The following is a 17,889-nucleotide window of genomic DNA, read 5'->3' on the forward strand; positions in this document are numbered from 1 at the left end:
ATTATTGAACAAAAGCTTCAGCATTCCCGATTTAACTGATGTTTACTGTGGGGTTAGGTATTTAACTGTCATTTGCAATGTAATAAAAATAAAAGATAAGAAAGCCCATTACTTTTCCTTAAAAATCTCTTTCTCATGGTCGGTCCAGACATTCATGAACTGTCTGTCTTTATAAACTTTCATGGGATCCTCCATCAGACCATTCATATTAATAAACTTCACTCGTCTTTGTTCTGCATCAAACATCATGGGAGGAATGACAGAGAGCTGACGCATTTGTTTTTCATTATTCTACAGGCAAAGAATAAAAGAAAAGAATACAAAAAGTTGCTACTAATATTTACAGTTCTTGAATTACACAACTCTTTAAAGCTCCACCACCGTATACATTCACAGTTAGTTTGAAACTTTTTTCTCCACTTCTTAACTCTTCTAGAAGTTGTCACTATCCCAATGAACGTTTGCACAGTCAGCTAAAGAAAGTAGTGTTGCAAATGATGAAAAACTAAAATGGTGCAGGGTTTTAGAAAGGAAGAGTTTTCACGTGTTTGTTAAAGCTGTATAAAAACTAGGTTGTAGCAAGCCTGCAATGAACACAGACACAGGAGAAAAATCTAGGACAGATACAGTTAAGAAGCATAACCCTTAAAAAAAAAAAACTATTTGTAAGACCTGTTTCAAGCCAAACTTCACACAGATTCTCTCAAACCAGCCCCAAAAGATTTCTCTTATCAAAAAAACAAACCCTCTAAAAGAGACCTTTCACTGCCAATAAAAGGATATTGAGTCATTTGCTGTGCTTCTATAGCAAAATACAGACAATAGCCTCACCTCCTGCTCAGAAAGTCCATCAATGATTTCAGAAATCTCATGTTCACTTCTAGCAATAGTTGCTGAAAGTCCAGCCCCTCTTTGACCAACTCTAGAATTAGGGCAAAACAGAATTAGTAAGGATAAAGTGGAAAATAGCTATATTTTCAGATTTTGCACACAACAATGACAACCTTCAAAATTCCTTAAAATACTGTTAGCAGTCTCCCAAATCAGTTAGGGCTGTTCTTTCTTAAGTAGTCTCAGAGTACAAACTCTGTTCATGTACTGCAATTTCAAGCAACTACTCAGTTTTACAGGTGAATTTGCAAAGCTCAACAAGAAGGGCATGCTAGAGTCAACATCAAAAAAGGAGTGTTACCACTGATTCCATTGCAAGTAGGTGTTTTAGATACATTAATACGCTTCTGCTGAGTATGAGAAATGTTCATCAGTGGCACAGAAATCATCACCTTAATTAGTACTACTGATAGACTGTGAAAGACAGCTTTTTTTTTAAAAAAAGAAAAGAAAAGAAAAAAGCACACTACATTTGCCTTTCATCAATTTGGTCAAGTTACTAATACAGCACTGAGACTCATTACAACAAAGGAAAATTTTCAACTTTTGAATTGATGGGGAGAGCTGTAATTTGCAAGAATTTTTCCAGCTAGCGATCTTTACACTTAAGAACATCATAACAATATATTACAGGATGTGGGTCAAAAAGCATTTCAGAGATAAAAGTCACTGATAGAGAGACAAAACATCTTCATTTGCTCAAAGATTTCACTGAACTAATAAATTTGCACAAAATCTGACAAAAAAGCCCCTTAGTATTTACACAATAGTATTACAAACACAGCTATAGACCATTAGCCATTACATTAGAGAACATAAATAAAATGTAGACATGGCGCCTTCCCAAGTAGTTTGCAATTAAAGATGTGATATATTCTTAAAGTAAAAGCTTCTTATAGATATGAGTTCTGTTTCCATTCTAACAGTTTACTTCCTTTTCCTCTCGTCTTGATTCCACAAAGCTAGATCTTGCAGCCTTCATGATATATCACAAACTATCTGCTTTTCCTATGTTTTATGACATAAGGTGATTTACACAGATGGTTAGAAGAGATAATGAGATGACATCTTTATTGGGCTTGAGCTCTCAAAGGTGTATTAAAATGATTTCAAACATTAGATAAACAGACTTCAACACAACTGAATCAAACTTGACCTAATTCTAATTTAAAGCACTACCTACAGTACCATAGATAAAGTGAACTCTCAAATGAATTGCACTTCATTCCTTTTAAGACTCTTTGTACAGTTTCTATTTAACAAATGTCTGCTAGATTAAAATTAAATAATAGGGACTTAATTGTCGTAGCTTGCATACTTCAAAAAGCAAAAATGTCTGGAATAAAATTACATGGCAAATACAACAAAAGATCACTCAAATTGTTAATTAAAGAAGCCAAATTATTTTTGAGTGTGTAGGCTAATGAATAGAGGGATCATGAAACATAGGAGTAACACAGCCACCCAGTGACAGAAAAATACGAAGTATAAATTGGGGTGTAGGCTCAAAATGAACAGGCTCACGTGAAGCTGATGCTCCAATTATCTTAAGACCAACTCCACAAACCTCTTTGTGCATTTGAGCAGCTTAACTCCTATAGTCCCACCGAGCACCACAACCTAACTAGCCTTTGCTAATTAGCCCTTTTTCTGTATTTCTTTTGGAAATACGGGTTTTGATGGCAGATCTAAAAAGGGTGATAGGAAAGGAACAATTTGGACATCACTATAGCAGCCCAAGAGGCCACCAAACTGATGAGGCTAGCATTGCTGACAAAGCTGATAGGGAGGGACAGGAAAGGGCCAGACGTAAGACAGTGGATATACAAGAAGGACAGTCATGAAGAGCCTTAGGATGCGAAGTGAAACTTGAGCTCAATGCCATGAAACATAGTGAACAAAGGAAAAGACATTTTACTTAATACTGTATGATACGCTAACACTCTTTTTTAAGGAATAAAGTGATGAACATAAAACTTAACCATTAAGCTGAACTAATTTTATTATAAATAACTTTAAAACTTAAGACCTAAGAGATATTTTGTAGGAATATTTCAAAACCATGGTAATACCTTTGGAATCGTTCTTGCTGTTCTCTTTGCTTCCGGATTTCTGGAAATTGTTTTTCATAGTACTCTCTTGTTTTACTCTCCTTAGCTTTCCTGCGTGGATTATTTTCTATCCTGTCAACTTTTTTCTCCCATGCTTCCATCAGCTGATCATAACGTTGACAGATTTTCTGTTCCTGTTAAATTCCAAAAGTAAACCTTGAACTAACCAAAAATATACAAAGTGATCAGTACACATAACATAGGTATGGTCCTGGAATGAACAGACATATTTTCCCTGCTCCAGTGGCTTCCATTTTATATATATGACATATACCCAATTTTCAGCAGAGAGAAGATGAGGAAATAGATATAAAAATGTAGATTTTGAACATTACACTCTATTTCTTTGCTTTACACATCACAATGGTATTTGGTAACTGTTATTACTGCCTTCCAGAAATCTCACATCTTCTGGTACTAGGCTTTTAATTAGTGCAGTTGGTTTAATTTTTTTACTTTTATTTATTTTATTTTAAATTTTTAATTAACAGAACGGGGGGAACAATTGCAATGTCCTCAGTCTCAGCAATATGTAGGGAGCTGCTCCTCCATAAAAAACAACTAGGACCACAAGAAGAAAAATACTTCATTACATTTTCATGGTGGAATCTTCCCATTTGATACATAACCTTCTACTGTTCTTAATAATAAAAATGATCTTTCAGACACCACCAAAAAGAGCCTTTTGACTTTGTATGCCACCTGCTACAACAGCATGCAAGAGAAAGCATTACGTCAATTAATACTGGTATTCAACATACACAATTTTGATTAAAAATGCTGTCAAACTTCAAAAATTGGAGATCTGCCCCATTTTCTTTCAGATACTACAGCTACTATACAAAAGAAGAAGTTCAGAGAGAGGCCAGGCATGACATTTAGAGATTTTTATCTTCCTTTCGTACACTTTAAGAAAAGGAAAGAAAAAAGGCTCTTTCCTTATTGTACTTTAAATGGTTTTCAGCCAAATAATCAACAAGCCACAGTTATAAACCTGCAGTTTGTTTTCCAATAAATCAACAGAATTTTAGCTTAAGATCTTATTTTTATGATCAATAGGATTTGCATTCCCAACTGTGTCATGTAAGTCAAGGATCCAGACAGAAAACCAACCACGTGCTCTTTTTACAAAAACATGGTAGTATTACCCGTTGTTTTCTTGCGTGATTTCTTCTTTTAAAGAACAGTATTAGCTTTTTCCTCATCACCTGGTTTCTGGAAAACAAAATTAGGAAAAAAGTGAACTACGTAAGAATCAAGCACTTCAAAACTACTCAACAAAGCCCACATGGATTCTAGATGCCAGATCATTATTATGAAAAATATTTTCAGGGGTAGAAAACAGAGGGAAAATGCCTGATGAAACAATCATCTAATTAATACTCTATTTTATCAGAGAGAAGATTCTTGAAGATGGCTGTAATAAGTAATTGAGACACAAAAGCTTCCAATTTCAAGCTAGGTGCTCTCCTTCACCACAAGAGAGATAATATGCTAAAATGAATAAATTTGGCTTAAGATGTTATGCTTTGGGGGGTGGGGTGGGGTAATCTTTGCAATTCAACCCTAAAGTTAAGAGTTTTACAATATATTACTCAAAAAATAAGTATTTTGGAACTGCTATACAGCCACATTTGAAGGAGTGGAGCAAGAATTACTTTTTTTTAAGAGAAGTTTTTAAAGGACAGCCATCTGTAGGATTTTTTCTGTAGTTACAAAATGGTAGTAAAACTTAGTAGCACTTAGTAATATGCACATAACTCACTATGCATTTCTTCACACCTGAAACTGACAATTCACATCTTCTTTTGTAAAAACTGGTAGTACAGAAATTGGTTATGAATAAACAAATCTTATGAAGAGAGTAATGTTCTTCAACAAATTTGAACTGGGATAATCATGCCACAGCAGTAAAGTTTGTCTCAAAACCACCAGTATTTGAGTTTCAAAGTGAGACATGAAACTAAGTATTTTCTTCTCAGTTACTGTTCTAGAGAAGCCATGAAAAGGCCTTGCTGTACATAGTTACAATAGGGTGGGATTTCCTCAAGGAGGGTTTGCAAGAAATACACACTTTTGTGACAGTTAAAATTTCTCAATTATTTTCACTGAAGTCTAGTAGCAATACATATTTTCAAAATAAGCTGATTTTTGTTGCAATGGAGTAATCACTATTTTGGTATTTTATAATATTGCTACAGAGTGAGATCAATATTGGTTTGACATAGATAGGTAAAAACTAAGATTTTGTTCTACATTATTAATGACTTTCTGTAGAGAAATGAGTTCACCATCATCTTTGCAGAACCAAGACATTCAAAGTAATCAGATGCAACAAAAAAACACCATGGAGAAGGTCTCTTTTATGGACATTTAAATTTGAGTACAAATAAGCTTAATTAAACACATTTAAACATGAATCTATTAAATTTTATTTCAATTTATAAACAATATTTGCTCCAGCGAACTAAAAAAAACACAGCTCATACAAATTTGAGAAACAAGTTCTATATTAAAAAAGAAACAAACAATTATTTTCGTCAAAAGCCACATTTCTTCCAGGAGAAGACAACCAGTTTATTTCAGATCACTGAATTTGGTTTGCCCTAAATAACAAGTAAGTGAGCATGCAATAACTTTGCTCATAGCCCATGACAGAAAATAAGTACATGGTTAAGTCAATAAATAAATAGATAATTAAAAAAAAAAAAAAATTCAGGACTCCTCCTACAGTTTACTGACAGCACTAACTTTTAAAACACTTCTTTGAACAGTACATTCAGGAAAAGTTGACTACACATATCTAGGTCAAATCTGGTATTTTAGACTTTGAAAAACACAAGCGTTACCAACTTAAGTTTTATGATTTATTTTTGTCTTTAAGTTAAGATGAAAAGTTATGGTTTCTGTCTGCCTTCAGTATATATAACTCGTGTCTTGCAGCACTGTTCTACAACATAGAAATCGGAAAGTTACATGGACTGAAAGCTTTTAATTATGGTTAAAGTACACACATTCTGTTTGGAAATCACAGCAATGAAAAATTTGAGTGAATGTTTAAGTCTAGGTCCCTTAAATGGCACAATGACAAGATATTAAAGCACTTACGTTTTGATGTTTTCATGGTAGACCTTTGTGTCTGATGGTTGGTTGTAAAGTGGCTACAATTTTGGATTAGAAAGGTATGCTTAGTACTTTTCAATGCATGTAATTCTAAAAGTATATGCAATACATTTAACAATATTTTAGTATTCTGCCAACAGTGTACTCAATCTGAGATGCAGCAATCTGAAGGGACCAGAAGATACTCAACACAAAGCATGTATTTCATTACTTAAAATTAGATCATTTTAACTACTTACGTATGTGTTCCATTTTTTCGTATTTCAAACTGTTCTCTCATATTTTAAAAGTTACACTTATGCAGCCAATCAGTGCACTCAAGCCCCAATTCACCAGTGCATTTAAACACACACTTATTTTATACATAAATACAGAACTACATCTGTTTACCACAATAGAATTACAACAACTGGCAATACAGAAAAAAGAACAGAAAAAAAAAAAACCCCAAACCCACAACTTACCAGTTCAACTTTTGGACCAAGACCTTCAAAAATCTTGTGAGCTTCTTCTGCTTTTTTCTGCAAGTAAGATTTTTTGGTATAGTCTAAGTAAATCATCTGAAGTTAGTGTCAAAAGTGTATCTGAACTCTTTCACTTAAGCTAGCTGCTAAACCCCTGTCTGACTATGCTATATCCTTCTTAACCTACTTCTGCAATGTTGCCTCAGCAAATCAAGAAACCTGTACTTGAATTGTGCTGTTTCTACTCTGATCTCCATGTTTGGAAGCCGATAGAGCATAAAAGGAGAAACTGACCTCTGCAGTTCAAAAAGACCATACATTTAATAAATAATACAGCAAATAATTATTAAGATGAAGAAAGGTATCCACTAAAACAAAGCATAGCTAGCTTTGAAAAATGGAATTAAGAGACTAAAACTCTCCAATTGCCAAGTCTGGGAGTGTGCATCAGTGTGTACAAACACACACACAGAGGTAAAAGGTCCTCCTTCCCCCACACTAGGTGAAGACCCCAGAATAATTCTGACCCTAAAGCAGGCAGCACTGAATAAGCCAGTTGGCTTTCACAAATTCATTTCAAGCCTGTATGATCTTCCAAAGCCCCTTGTCAGCAGACAAGGCTATCTAAAATGATCCAACATACTAGTTCAAATTTGCTTTCCCCCCCAATAGCTGTATGTGCTAGCCCTAAGACATCTGCAAAGAAGAATATAGGAGAAACTAATCCATAAAGCAGTTATTATTAGAAAGTGTTCTGCTAAGTTCTAACCTCTTTCCATGTGATTTCAATCTTCAGAAATTTTTTGGAACTCACAGCTGTACAAAATAATTATATATCAAGGAAATATTATAGTATTACCCTGGTAGAATGGCTTTTCTGGTTTCAAAACATTTAAAACTGAACTCTAGCCCTATTACTTTAACCAAATTTTAGCCAACAGTAGTTGAATATTAAAAGTAATTATCCTAAACTGCATGGTTTGAAGATGAAAGCAAAGCTGCTGAGGGGACTGTCCTCTTGTACAACTGCAGAAGACAAGACACCAAAGAAATGCTATGTACACGAATGGCTTAATACATCTTTAATAACCCTTTAAATAAGACAGTGAGTATTGACATGTACTATCTGTATTAAGCCCCATCAACATTGCCATTCTACAGTACATGTAATTCCCGATATGAGAACTCAAACCAAGTGCTAAATCGATTCACAAACACATCAAGCTTGGTAATTCTCCTTGTGTATAGAATACTATATGAACAGCTACATAGACAGAAGCAGCTAATAGATGACTATACACTGACGTGTTACTCCATCTCAGGCAACATAAAAATGGGTTTCCCTATCTACTGGCACATACACAGGATGGGGAATGCAATAGCAAGTTCAAAATTCTGTTGTAAAACCCACCTGTAACCAGAGTTAGCAGAGAAAGAGCTGCATAGCAGCCTGCTAAGATGTCTTCAAATTCACATAGTTTTGCCTACTACTCAACATGTAACTCAGCTTGAGGAAGTCTTGTAAGGTGATTGTATGATTTTAATAATTTTTAATTACATTATAGTGTGAAAGAGATTTAAAACAGTAAAACTGGTTTGTAACCAGAAGTAAACAATGTACAGCAATATGTTTACATCAGTTTTTATAACATAATAATTGCCCTAATGTGCTGTATTAAGTAAATACATCAAATTCCACAGATAACTGGGGGAAGGGGAGAACAAGCTGCATGGAACCCTTGGGACACAGTTCTACTGTATAAAATCTAGTACTGTGTTGCAGTTTTTTACCACCTCAAATTTTCAAAAATAGTCTATTGTAATAGAAGCTAACTGTTCCCCTAAACTACAAAATAAAATTGGGAAATTAAGCAAACATATAGCACTGTCACAGAAGATCATAATACTTTCCAAACCAGCAGATATCCAACTCCTTTATCTCAAACTACCAGGGAAAAAAACGGCAGGAAGCACTTTGCTACTGTTGACAACATTATTGAGCTCCTGTACTTTTCTCACCACTTATGCAACACAAGCTCACTATTCACCTATATACTACTTCTTCATATCTGTTCATTCATCCAAATCTTAAGTACCAGAAGTCAGAATTTAAAAAGAAGGCATAGAATCTTACAACATATGCAGTTTTTCTCCTCCTTCAGCTAATTTAAATGTTGGGTCTTCAGCCAAGCTTGTCAGTATTTATGTGAGGAAAAGAGAATTCAAGATAAATTTCTGAAGCATTATTTTATATCTACCTATCTACACATATACAAACATCTATCTATCTATATATATATATACACACATGTATGCATGTGTGTGCATGTTTATATATATCTATCCACCTCAACACAAGGGTCTAGGGATAAGACCCATAGATGTGTTTCCCTAGACTGCTTATAGGATAGAAGGAGGATCCTGTGATCAAGAATAAAAATGTCATGCAAGTGTCTTTCATTTAAAGAAGTAAATGAATATTAAAAGAGGGGTGGGCAAATCAATAAAACAGAAGAAGCAAAAATAGCCCCCATGGAAGTAAATTAAGACATAATGAATTTTAGCACATTGGGTCAGATTCACAGCTACACTCAGTCAACTGAAAATCATGCTTACCCGATTTTCATCGTAAATAATTTGGACAATACTGCGGTGTTTCTGTTCCACTGGAGGAGGGGAGACAGGCCTCTCTGGCTCTGGAGGCTTAGCAGCTTCTTCTTCAAGTTGTTGCTAAGAGACGAAAGAAAGAAAATCAGCCATCCGCACCATGTTACCCTTACCAGTAATTAGTCACCAGAGATAAAATATGCATCTGATCAACAGTTAGCACTGCCTGTTATTTCTCTTCTTAAGTGACAAGGAATGAATGAAATGGTTTTAATGCAAACAGCGTCGATAACAAGACTATTTTTTGTACTACTGGTAAACCAAATTAACTGTTTGCAAGACTCACCTGCATTGAATCAGACTTGTTTCAGCCTGACATTTAAATCCACTGTCGCATTGTAATTTATCACTATTTAAACAAAAATATTAACTTTAGAGAACAGTTACACCAAACCTGCCTTCTCACAGAGGAAGTAATCCACAGAGGTGTCTTTCTACATTGTAGATATTCAAGTGTCATTATTACTACAGTCTTATTTTTTAAAAAGGTACAAAAGTCCTTCTAACAATCCACAGAGAACGTCACTCTAAATGGACTTCACAACAAAAATAAACCACTCCACATATATTGAAGTTCCAAGATTGTTACAATACCAAACAAGCAAAAAAACCTGTAATATTTTCCTCGCTACTACACTGCTGTGATTTACTTTCACATCAAATAAATCTGGTTCAGTGACATCTTCATTTTTTAATTGTACATACCCTTCATCCATGCGTGCCACAAACATACAACAAAGAAATTCTGACACTAGGGATCCATCCTGTCTTACAGAACTGGCTAGAATGTGTTATATTGCTGCATAAGAATTCAAAATCTAAAATTTTTGCAGAATGCCATAATAAACAGGCTCAGCTATTGCAGGCAACAGCAACTTTGTAATTCTTTTCAAGTCAAATCACAGTACAAATGTGCACAAATGAACCTTCATAGATGATATGCATAGTACTTGCTGATTTTGTGGAAAAGTAAATAAACAAACAAAAATATAAGCACCATTAACATACAGCCAGGTACTCAGTGACATCCTTTTTTGTTTTTCTGCTGAAGGTCACTTTACAGGTCATTAAAATTCAGGTGTAATTAAATGCTTCCAGACCATAAAAACATACTGCTCCAGAGAGTTGTCTATTTGTTATCCTGGACCTACAAGTTAACAAATCCTATAGTGTAACTCTCATTTCCTACAGTTTCCACTAAAAAAAAAAAAAAAAAAACAAAAACCAAAGCTGGCACTACTTCTATCTGGATCTTTGAAAGTCATAAAACGAAAAGGAGACAAGAACTTTGTTTTTGCCAATGAATAACAGATGCCTAGATTGAAGGGTGGGTTTAGTTGGCCACAACAGCTACTGGGAAGGCAACAGCTACTGCCAGCAAACATTTCCTTTGCTTCCAATAGCTGAAGTGCAGTTCTCTGATGCAAAGCGTAGCCAGGACCGTACTAAAAAAAGTGACATTTCCTCCTTTATTTCTCTGCTCTCTGTTTACTCACACCCTTCCTACTACACTTTCCCCCAAGGCTGACTTTAGCTCCAGATGTTAGGATCTCTTACGCTCGTGAAAGCAGAAGATCCAGGGACTTTTGTACAAGCTCTGGTTTCAGAGACACATGCAAGGGATTCTCCCCTTGCACAGACTACGAAAGAAGAAAGATGATAGCCTCCCCTCACGCAGCAGTCATCTTTAAAGCTGAAATTACAGTCACAGTGCCCTTGTTTCACTAGTCATCTAACAAAAGTTTAAAATATAAAGCCATCTGCTGTTGATGTTCCTATGTGGCTATTTTCAAAAAACATTTATGTGATGTCCCACCTATTTAAACATTCTAGCAAAATCGTATACATAACCTTCCCTTTTTAACTTGTTCATTTGGTTCATGTAATCAAAAAATTCACCACCACCAACAACAAATGAAGTTTTTCCACACCTCTTTCACTGGCAGATAACAACAGTAGTGTCTGCTATGCTTACTTGCTTTTTCTTCAGTTTAAGGATTTGCTGTTCGACTTTCGCAATTTCACGATCTACACGGTCCATGCTCTGTATCAATTCTTCCTTTGACAGCTTTGAAGGTGAAGCATTTTGGTCCTCCCCACAAGGCTGACCAGAAATTGGAGAAGATGGTCCCTCATGCTTTCCTCCAAAAGCCGGGTCCTTTCACAGGGACAGGAGGTAGAGTTGGGGTGGGGTGGTAGAGATTGAGAGAAATCAAGTCGTATTGATAACATGTGAATGAGTGTTCAGTAACCAAACTAGCATGCATGAATTAAAAAGAATTTCCAGTTATCTATATCTCTGTTGAGGAGCTAAGTTAAAGTTTAATATTTCAGTTTATTAATGCTCTAAATATTTTAGAATTAACTGACAACCCATTCATGATACTTTAATTTCAAATCCACCTTTAAAAATAACAGCACACTTCAATATTTACCTGGAAAACAAGCTACGATCAAAACATCTCCCTTTTAAAAATATATCTTCATAAATGTAAACAGTATCTTTTATCTTTAAAGGAAGGGTTACTTGAGAACCAATCCTCAATACTCTGCACATATACTGATGAGGATATTCTTGAAGATAATCACGACCAACCTGATAAAGTACATCTGGAGTTAGTTGTGTTAACTTATAAATGTTAAGTTCAAGAGAACTTAACATGACTTAAGAGAAGCAATGACTTAAGAGAGGACAGATCACTGTTCATTTGGCTTTGATTTTTTTTTTCCTTTGGGTTTTTTTGTCTGTTTCCAAACGACATATTTCAACATGCTTCATGTTCTAACATCAGCACTGTTGTAGCCTGTCTTTGTTTATGTCCTCAGAGCATCGTGCTGCATGACTACCTAGCTGGCAAATGCTAGCTCAGTAATACCTCCCTCATTCAAGCTAATCTGACTGAAAGATGACGTGTCTGAATGCCACTTCTCCTCAAGATAATACTAGGCTGTATTTCTAAATTGAGACATTAGATTTCTGTATGTAGTGCCTGGATAAAAATTCAGTTACATGCAAGCATGTTAACATTGCATGCCTTAGCTTGGTTTCTCTAACCCGCTTTGATCTTATCTTTGCTATGCAACAGAGGAAGTTACTAAGAAATCACATGCTGTCATGATTTTACTTTACTTCACAGGCAGTTTATTCACATGATAAAAGGAATGGTAGAGAGAAGGCAAGACAAGTAATCAACTTTTAAAATCTGTTGCCTATTAGCTTTTGAATCCATATGGTGAATTTTTTCTTTAAATGATCTGAGTTTAGAGAGACTTGAGCGCTCACCTTCAGAAGGCACACCCATTATGCACCACCTTTTTGGTGTGTGAGGCTGTGTGCTTGTGTGCGTGCATGACAGAAGATGTTAAATATTAATTTAAGAGACATTTATCTGCTCTATGCAAATTGCTCTAATCAATATTCAGTACCTACAATAGAAAATACCCCCACCAAACTAGATTGTCCTACGTTTACCCAAAATGAGACAGTGACAAATATAATTAGTGTTATGTAAATAAGCAGATCCATTTCAAATGCTTAAAAGGGGAAGAGGGTGGAGAGAAGTACTTTGACCATTCAGTACAAATATTAATTACAGTAAAAAAATGGACTCGAATGCATTTGACGGCAGCTTTCAATTGAAAAGCTGAAATATTTCATGCACTATACAATAATAATTTTGTGACTGAGGTTTTAATGACTTAAGAGTGTAGTGGCAACTCAGAACTCCAGTCTCTTTACTGTGTTTGAGGCAGACTTATCTTCTTGTTCTTTTTATAAAAGAGTAACACTGACTCATGACCACAGTTTGTGATAATGTGTAAAATTAAATTTCTGGGATTAAAGAATGAACCTAAACAAACAAAAAAATTACCTAACAAAGAAAAAATTATTAGCTTACCGCAACATAAGAAGTTACACCTTCAGCATTATAATAGAAAATGGCTTTACCTTCTTAATATCCGCAGATCTCAACCCTTCCTGCAGAGGATGTACTAAAGGCAAGACAGTAGCTGCACTGACACGCTGAAAATGGGAATCAGAGACTTGTTCAAGACGTGGTCGCTTAGATTCCAGTGAATCATGATCTGTCTGAGATGGACCTGGATGAAATTGCTGTTCATATCCAGTTCTCCTTTCCTGAGGCCTAATATACAGAAGAAATAAACTATTAAAATATACATTTTCCATACAAGAAAACTTATTTGGTGTTCGTCAACCCTTTTCAAATACACAGATGCAATTTAGGGAAGATCCTTCTAAACAGTAAGGCAGACACATGTTTTTAAGTATGATCTTCAAAAATACAACAGTTAAAATCCATTGAAAAAGAGAAAGGTAACTTGAATCTTACAAGACACTGTTTAAATGCATGCCTATCATTACAAATCCTCAAAGAAACTTACCACTGCTACAATGATATTGTTCAAATCCAAGCTCTGATTCAAATTATAAACAAAAAAAATCCGTAAGACAAATATAGTACTATATTCCACTGAACACAGATGGCCACAACAGCTCCATTATTTCATTTTTGCAGTCAAATAATTTTTAAATATACACAGAATGCCTGAAACAAGCCATGAGCCTATTTGGAACTTGATCTCTACTAAAATGCTACTATACAAAAGAAACAGTCATTGATTCAATCCATGAGTCATTTAAAAACTCCTCCTTCTCAGAAAAATGCAAAAGAACAGTATCACTAGCTTCTTTACAGTGCAATGCAGAGGATGTCCATAAAAGAACCTCATATGCTTCAACATCTTCCTATGAAGTGCCACTGAAGAGATGACAGTAGTTTCCTGTATTTTGCCAGAACTACTGAATAAGCTTTTACAAATTTACAACGCGGGGGGAAATTTACTTCTGCTATAAACTGAAGTTTTGAGAGCTCTAAAAGCTATTATGATTCTCAGCACTAAAACAGAGCATTACTGACATTTTGGTGACACAAGATGAAGGCAATATGCAAGCCCCAGATTTCACTATTATCAAGTTATTTCTGGGAATATTCTAATGAGATTTTAAGCCACACCAGTATTTACATAACATTCATCACTGGTATTTGTTCAGAACCAGATACCTCAGTTACAGCCAAAATAAACTGCTAGCAGTAATCCAGCATATAAAGTTGCTCCTAGCAGATATACTTACTAAGAGTCCAAGAAAAAAAGAGGCTGTTACAAGCAGTAACACTTCCTTATGACTGTACATCAGCATACTAATATGCTAAAGAATTGAGGTGCATAAATCATATAGTAACCTCTCAACTAAACAGAAGCATATTCTTACTAACTTAGTACAATCCAGTTAATCTTATTCTGATCTGTAGTGGGTTTTTAATTTCTAAATTTGGTTTTCAGAGTACATCCAATATTCTTCAGGTATATAGTCAAATGAATGCTTAACACAGTCTGAAAACTTTCTTGAACCTATCAACCTTACAGTAATACTAATGTACATTTGAATATTCCTTAATATCCATGTGAAGTAACCCATTTTACTGAGAAGTAAGATATTACCAATGTGAAACTAAATTACAACATATGATTCACTGTAGTTGTCCACTATATTTGTCTTCAGTTAACCTATTGAACCCAGGTCAGTTGCATCTACTTACACAGAGACAGGAATGGTATACAAGACTGACAAAAAGGGTATTTAGAACAAATGATATGAAGCTGTCAAGTGTCTTGTCAAAAACAGCACACACTGATTTAGTCCTCTGTGCCTAGAAATCCATTTTGTGCCACATTTCAGTGTCTTAAATTCTTAGAACTCAAATACCCAATTAGCTCTGTTGTTTCTTACTTGCCCAGCCACACAGATACAATCTGTTGAATAAGCAAGCCTAATCTAGGAAATATGACAGGTAATATTCACACTGTAACAACTCTTGCACTTGTTCCTTCTACTCAGCAAGATTAAATTATCCTAAGGTACAAACTTTACACACTTTTAGCCTAAACAGCATTAAAAAGTTTGCAATATGCACTTGGATTCTCAGAAGTTTACTGACAGCCTGTTAGGGGAGGTGTGGGAAAAGCAAAGCAGACTGTCACTTCCTGTCTGTGAAACAAATATATTAGTTAAGCCAAAGGGACTGAGGAATTGCACAACAGCTACAACACTCAAACACATGAGATCGACACCGTTACAACAATGGAGCACCGATCAATAAAAGTCAAGTACTTAGACAAAATCTATGAAACTCAAACCCCTTTCTATTCAGAAGCTAAAATTAACTTTACAGAAAGCACAGACTCATAGAAGATTCATGTTCACATACTTCAAAAACAGCATCCTCACCTGTCAGAGCCTGGGTGAAATTCAGAAAGCAAGGAAGGCCTGCGCCGAAGTTGCTGCTGCTGTTGCTGCTGCTGCTGCAAGAGCTGGGTTGCCTGACTGACTTCCAGGTGAGACGAACGATAATCGGGAACTGCAAATTCCTAAATGGAACACACTTCTGATGTTAACAAGAACGAAGGCACAAAAAACAGGATCAAAAGCATCTGGCATTACAGAATGATCATTTCCAAAGGTATTAAATACAGACCAAGACCAGATCACCAAAGCCTTATTTAAGCTCAAAAAATAAAGTTTGTAAATGGCAGTTCTTAATTTTAAATTAACTTTAAAAGAGACTAAATACTTATGCTAAGAATTCCACCTAACATTAACTTCTAACAAAACGTAAATGAGTCAGCAGCAGAAGAATATCCTTTCAAAAAATATCCTTTAAAATCAATTTTGCACATCCAACTACAAAGTGGAAAAACAAGATTATATTTCAGCAACCCCGAGGCAAATCCTTCTGTTATCACCTCAAGACATTTTTATATCAGACACTATTAATTAGGACTAAGAGTCAGACAAAATGCATCTTCTGACTGGTATAATTTATAATCAAAGTGAGGTACAAGACAATTTATTTGTATACATGGGTCTTCAACCACTTGCTTTGAATAATTATATGCAGCTGGCATTAACCAAAGGGAAGCAATAGGTCATTACCCATAAGATTTTGTTTTTACAAATTATCTAAAAATAAATACGGAGCAAGCCAAAAAGCTCCAATACTTGAATTTCCTTTTGCAGACATGTAAGTACAACAAAACATTTAAGGTATCTGTAGCAGAAGAAGAATTACATTAAAACGGGGGAAACCCGAGCTGTTCTAAAGCCAACAGCTAGTCCTCCACAGCCTACCATGTCATAGAGAGCACAGGATGGCAGAATAAATGCTCGGCAGAAATGATCAAGTAGGAGATTCTTAGAAATCCATTATCCCAATTCTGGCTAGCAGAACACAGCTAGCTGGAAGCACTAGTACAGCTGCTTCAGAAAAAATTCAGAGTGTAACACAAGTTTTTATACTTCACATGCATGTTCTCCACCTTGCACACAGATTTTGTCAAGCACTACATTTAGCTTACAGAGAATCTAGCACAATACTCCTCACATAGAAGGAGGAAAGATGACTATGGGTTCACTTCTTATGCTCCTGGGCCTAATAGGAGATTAATTCCCCATAAAAATTTAGTACCCACAAATGCCCCAAGAGTCCAGTCTCTCAAAGGATTTGTTACACCCAGAACACTGCATTCATATTAAATGTATACTAACTATAGTCAGATTATTTGCACATTCTTGGAAAATTGTTGCTATCAATGCATATGGACTCAGCCACACTTACGTTGGACAAATTTACTATGATGACTAAACATTAATAAATTAAAGCAAAACTACAACGGAAGTTTATGAACACAATCCCTAGTGAATTTATTTAACTATGAGAAACCAACAATAAAACCAGGAATTTTATATTAATACCCCATGATAAAGACACAGAATTATAAAATTCAATTTTCTGTCAAAAACCAAGTAAAAAAGCAGATACATATATAATCTTGAAGAATCAAAATGCAGTGCTTTCAGCAGAAAAAAGGAAGGCAAAACAAACCAAACCACCCCACAACTATCTACCTAAGCAACACCGGCAGCAGTGCTCCTCAGCAGGGCATATTGGTCTGCAACTCCACTGTTTTCAAATGTGACTGACTTGTATTTCATTGGTTTAAAAAAAATAAAAAATAAAAAAAAAAATCCCATTTGGCATAGCAAACACCCAAATTACACTCTTGCTAAATTTGTAACCCTCACGTCTCCTTACCTGCTGGTGTCGGGTGCTAGGAAAGGTGTACTGGACAGAGTGAGTAGGGTAACGACTCTGTTCTGTGCTGAATGCTCCTTGGTTAGGAGGGTAGCCTGAACTTGACATTATCAGAGAAGAAGTCTTCACAAAGCTGTGAGATCAAGACCAGCAAGCAATCATGTTTCTAGGAAACCGCCTAAAGGAAAAAAGATCACTGATAAGCACTGAAGTACCAGATGTACTCACAATACATTACAGCCATAGTCACCTAAGCAAAACAACCATTACCAGTAAAAGCTTTTTCCTGATGTATTTATTTAATAGGTTACTCTAGTCTGAAACATGTTAACGGGTCTTAAATGGGCTCAAAATGAGGCATGTCAGCATTGTCTACCCAAAGATTTGAGGATTATATTGTCAGAATACATAATTTTACCAGTTACCAGTTGAATTAGGAGGATTTTAGAAGAAAAATAG

The 17,889-nt window shown here is 35.4% G+C and overlaps 1 protein-coding gene across 3 annotated transcripts in view; it reads right to left on the reverse strand.

The window, feature by feature from the left end:
• The window catches only part of NCOR1 (nuclear receptor corepressor 1), a 75,347-nt gene that overhangs the window by 43,315 nt on the left and 14,143 nt on the right, over positions 1–17,889 (reverse strand). For all 3 annotated transcript variants that reach the window (XM_030027406.1, XM_030027407.1, XM_030027405.1), the window contains exons 2-12: positions 17,431–17,608; positions 15,567–15,706; positions 13,206–13,401; positions 11,232–11,414; positions 9,206–9,319; positions 6,590–6,646; positions 6,111–6,163; positions 4,151–4,217; positions 2,964–3,136; positions 832–922; positions 113–291 (exon numbers count right to left, since the gene is read on the reverse strand). In XM_030027406.1, the coding sequence (XP_029883266.1) occupies positions 113–291; positions 832–922; positions 2,964–3,136; positions 4,151–4,217; positions 6,111–6,163; positions 6,590–6,646; positions 9,206–9,319; positions 11,232–11,414; positions 13,206–13,401; positions 15,567–15,706; positions 17,431–17,538 (1,361 nt within the window). In that variant the 5' untranslated portion in view covers positions 17,539–17,608. The remainder of the gene's footprint in view (positions 1–112; positions 292–831; positions 923–2,963; positions 3,137–4,150; positions 4,218–6,110; positions 6,164–6,589; positions 6,647–9,205; positions 9,320–11,231; positions 11,415–13,205; positions 13,402–15,566; positions 15,707–17,430; positions 17,609–17,889) is intronic.

The sequence above is a fragment of the Aquila chrysaetos genome, chromosome 10 (assembly GCF_900496995.4).
Source record: "Aquila chrysaetos chrysaetos chromosome 10, bAquChr1.4, whole genome shotgun sequence".
Lineage (NCBI taxonomy): Eukaryota > Metazoa > Chordata > Aves > Accipitriformes > Accipitridae > Aquila > Aquila chrysaetos.